This window comes from Alosa sapidissima, chromosome 22 (assembly GCF_018492685.1).
Source record: "Alosa sapidissima isolate fAloSap1 chromosome 22, fAloSap1.pri, whole genome shotgun sequence".
NCBI lineage: Eukaryota > Metazoa > Chordata > Actinopteri > Clupeiformes > Clupeidae > Alosa > Alosa sapidissima.
In genome coordinates, this window is record NC_055978.1 from 6456191 (window position 1) to 6461190 (window position 5000).

Sequence of the window (5000 nt, forward strand, 5' to 3'; positions counted from 1 at the left end):
GAGTGTTCTTGATTGAGATTGAGTTTTCCTGATGAACAAAAATATATTTTAGTACCATCCCTGACCATTGCTGATTAGCCATTGCTGTTCTTTTCTACTGCAGCAATATTGTAGAAAGGCTTTAACACTCTTATTTAATTACTTCAGGCCAAAAGTGTTTAAAGGGGAGATTTTTTTCTTGTTAATATGCAATTCTACACCAAGTAAAATCTATAAAATCAAGTTTGCAAGACTTCCCATTTCCTCATCAAAGTAACGAATCAGAACATTCTAGATATTGTTCATATTTCCATTTGTTGCCTCATCCGCATTTAATGAAAACATGGTAATTTTGAGTTTTACAGACAACTCAGTTTTCCAATGAGCAGCAATACTGTGTGTGCTCATGCAGGAGGTCTGCGCATTTGATAACGACAATCTGGAGACGGTGCTTTTGTCTTCAGCAACAGATTGTATAAGGTTGACAAAAGGGTTGCGATATGGTGAGGGACAGGTCGTGTTGCGCTATGAAAGAACATGCGTAGCCTAAACGTAAAAACGGTCAGCCATAGATAAACCTAGCCTACCTCTGTCGTGGTGGCTAGTTGTACCAGGTAGGGAAGATGTCCTGAAGTGCACGAACGTTAACCTTATGGCGGTCTTCTGATTGGTGGCGTGCTAAAACGTTTTCCTATTGCATCCATAAACAATTTTCTTGCAGCGAACCGCGCAAAAGCAAACCCCCGGCGCTTTAATTTCTTTACACCATGGCTTGTTAGTTCTCCCCCGTTTCCAACAGCTGCCCATCTCCATTTATTTTTTAACTTTTGACACCTGCCTTCCTTTAGCAACAACGCATCCATGACAGCTAGTGGCCTTGCCAAATAGACGCACTCAAATCATGACGCTAATATGCGAGGTTCTGGTAGGCCTACTGGTTATGGTTTTGTGCTATAAATGAATAATATTTTATAGCAAAGTTTTAAGTTGACTATTTTAATTGTATGGTTATTTTTTGTCAACATACACTCACAACCTACTGTCGTTAAAAGTGAGGCCTAAGCAAAATAGGCTACAAGGCTGTCTGTCCGTCACAAACCGACTGACCCCCTTACTCAACAGTTCGCGATGATGACAGTGATATTATTATTTTTTTTATGCTAACACGTTCAGTCAAAACCTTCCGTCGCAAATTGTGAAAAACATGACCTCCCCTGACAAGAGTTCGCGATAGTAAGAAATTGTCTACATTGATGCACGGAAAGAACACAGCCTACGCTTCTTCTCCGAATTCGCACATAGAGCTCACAATATCATATCCAAAAAAGTTAAACGGATTGGCCAACCTCATCAGCTGTCTCTAATGTGTCACTATAATCCAACTTTTAGACCGTTATAGTCCTCCGTATGTGTTCTTTGGAAAAGCAAAGGTGATAGCCGCCCCCCCCCCCTCCTATTTTTTTTTTTCTCATCGGATCTGCATCGATCTCAAATATGACATTTCTAAAATCAAATTGACGGAAATCCATCCTATGACGGAGAACTTTAATCCTTGAGACTAACTATAAACATATATGAATGTAAATAATCCTCAAATTGATGTGTGTGTGTTTGTGTGTGTGTAGATTATGTGGCGGTACCGGTGAGGATCCTGTTGGATCGGAATGGCCGTAAGGTGGAGGTGGCGGTCAGTGAGTTCCAGTTCTACAACTGTGCCGCTGTAGTGAAGAACTCAGAAAACACACCGTGAGTACTCCCAGATAAGCATCAACATACACACATACTGTACACACACACACATACACACATGGACACGCACACACACACACACACACACACACACATGTAGCCTGGCCTTTGCCTGCCTACGTACTGGTTTCCAGGCTAACACACATGCGCACACATACACAAAAACAAATAACCACACGCACACACACACACACGCGCACACATACACAAAAACACACAACCACACGTACACACACACACATGCGCACACATACACAAAAACACACAACCACACACACACAAGCCCTGTCTGTCCTGATGCCAAACTATACATTGCCCCTCCCCCACTACTGGGATTGGCTGCTCACATCTCTAACTGCTCCCTGATTGGTTGCTCCACAGGTGCAGAGCATGTGTCAACAGTCAGTGGGGTTGTCAGTGGAACACCATGGACCACACCTGCAGTGACAGCGACATTTCTGCAGGTGGCTCTCACATCATCAAACACAAGGAGGTAAGAGTATCTGAAGGCCGAGGTATTTCAAAAGATGGCCAAATGGCCAAAATGGCGTTGGCCCATAGAGTAGCCTAATTTCACTGGCTCTACCCTCTGCTCTCCACAATAGCAAAAAAGACAAATTGGATTGAATTCAATGTTTCAAAAATGTTTAATTTACTTTCTGCCCATTCTATCATGCACCTAGGCATCTGACATTGACCATAAAAACTATGAGCTGAATGAGTATTCTGCTCAGGAATGAACCTGGACTGTTTCTTTGGCCTCAGAGAGACGTTTTGCAGTGTTCTAAGAATTCCTGTGGAAGTGTTATGTTATTCTGGGCATGCAAAGCTGCATAGCAGTACCTGGAATCTGAACTGGGAGACCAACCAAAAAGCATTGCGTCTCTGGCCCTTCCTGCTACAGCTGCAAAACATGTATTTCATTCTTTCTCTCTCTCACTCACACACTCTCACATCTCTCTGACTGTGCTTGGTGGTTTGGTAATCCCTCTTTTCACTCTTAAGGGCAGTCCACACCAGGAAGGATAACTTTGAAGATAACCATAACAGTGTGAGGGTCCACATTGACCAAACAATTTAAGAAAGTCTCTCATTTGAAACTGAATGGATTCAGATTGCCTGTCAGTTTTTCATTGTTTTTAAAATCAGTCTGAAAGTATAGTATTAGTATAAGTATATATACTCTTTTGAAGTATAGTATAAGTATACTCTTTTGATCCAGTGAGGGAAATTTGGTCTCTACATTTATCCGGGAATTAGTGAAACACACTCAGCACAGAGTGAACACACAGTGAGGTGAATGCAGTGAGCTGCCTGCTACAGCGGCGCTCGGGGAGCAGAGAGGGGTTACACTGTAGGTGCCTTGCTCAAGGGCACTTCAGCCGTTCCTACTGGTCGGGGTTCGAACCGGCAACCCTCCGGTTACAAGTCCGAAGCCCTAACCAGTAGGCCACGGCTGCCCCAAAAGTAATCCCCAACATCTTATTTCATGTCGTTATCATAGAATAGCATAGCATGTGGATGTTGTCATTCATATTAGCTAGAGCAGTACATAGGAATGTTTTTGTAATCATTCCTGGTGTGAAAGACCCTTTGAAGCAAATATGTAGCAGGACCTTTGCTCTCTGAAGCCAGGTCTCCCATCTCTGCTCTCTAGAATCAAACCGATTCTTCTGAGAGGGTTCACAAGTTGAGCCATCACTTAGCTGGCACTAGGGTTAGGGACTGATCTTTGCACTAGCGATAGCAGATAAGACAGATCTTTGCACTAGCAATAGCATACGAGATAAGACTGATCTTTGCATTAGCAATAGCATGTGAGATAAGACTGATCTTTGCACTAGCGATAGCATGTGAGATAAGACAGATCTTTTGCATTAGCGATAGCATGTGAGATAAGACTGATCTTGGCATTAGCGATAGCATGTGAGATAAGACTGATCTTTGCACTAGTGATAGCAGATAAGACAGATATTTGCATTAGCGATAGCATGTGAGATAAGACTGATCTTTGTACTAGCGATAACATGTGAGATGAGACTGATCTTTGCACTAGCGATAACAGGTAATGATCCTTCTTTGTCGTTCACAGGGAGAGAGCTGCCCTCAGTTTGAGAACCCACAGCCCTTGCTCATCCCTGTGGGATTCAAGACTCCCATCACATTCCAGGGCAAGAACCTGGCTGTCTACCAGGTAAGAAAATCTAGGACAACATATCATTTAAACAGAATGACACTTCCATTTGACATGACTCTCCACATGGTTTATTTTAAAGAAACACAATGCAGTTATTTTACCTTAAGATAATAGCAAACTCATTCTGATGCTACAGACTCATAATACGAAGAATGAAGTCTCTGACAATGCCAATGTGCACTCGGAATGCTTTTTATTGGACTATGTAACATTGTTGATCAAGTACTGTAGGCTCATGACTGTTTTTGACTGACTGGGTACCGTCTTAGCACTAAATAGTGTTGAATATTGACACCAAGGGCCATAGATATTAGGGTGGTTGATGTGACATGGTGTTTTTTTGGTCCTGAGTGTCAAACAAAACTGAATAATAACACAATCTGTACCACCACCACCACCAAAGGAATAAAAACCACTCAGAATTTCTTTAGTTTTTTTTTCTAATTGCAGTTTCACCAACAGATGTCGCCCTTGGCCTAGTATGAACCTCTTGGAAATGACCGCATAGAACAACAACTAGTAAATTTATCTAAAGCGGTCTAATTTGGCAAAATCATATCATGTTCAGTTGCAGGGTTTTTCCACAGTTCACCTTACCAAGAGTTGTTCCCAATCATCATTTCATTACGTTGTGAAAGTGTCACTTGTAGAGTTACTTTTTCACTACACAATTAGATCGTTTGATCATAATTGATAACAACGCCAAAAAAGCGTCCTGAAATGCAAAGCAAACTAGGCTAATAGGCTAACGTTACCTGACTATATCTCTGATGGCTCAAAGAAATAGCAAACCCAGATTAAGCATAATCAGAAATAGCATTGCTAGCTAGCAACCTGAGGAAGGATTGCTAGTCTTATGCACCGATTGCTAACGTTAAAGGAAAGTGTTGAATTGCATTCAACAACCCATAATCCATATCCATATCCACAACGTAAAATAACTAGCTAGCCAGCATCAAATCATTTGCAATGTAGGCCTAACACTTGAACATGAACATGGCTAGTAGGAGCTTACGTTACAAAGTGTATTGACGGTAGTAGTATTACCTGGCATAAGCATAGACATGCATACACG

At 41.8% G+C, this 5000-nt stretch overlaps 1 protein-coding gene across 2 annotated transcripts in view; it reads left to right on the forward strand.

The window, feature by feature from the left end:
- Positions 1-5000, forward strand: part of LOC121697192 (plexin-B2-like) — a 179141-nt gene that overhangs the window by 130541 nt on the left and 43600 nt on the right. For both annotated transcript variants that reach the window (XM_042078593.1, XM_042078594.1), the window contains exons 10-12: positions 1605-1725; positions 2110-2221; positions 3821-3922. In XM_042078593.1, coding sequence (XP_041934527.1) covers positions 1605-1725; positions 2110-2221; positions 3821-3922 — 335 coding nt within the window. The remainder of the gene's footprint in view (positions 1-1604; positions 1726-2109; positions 2222-3820; positions 3923-5000) is intronic.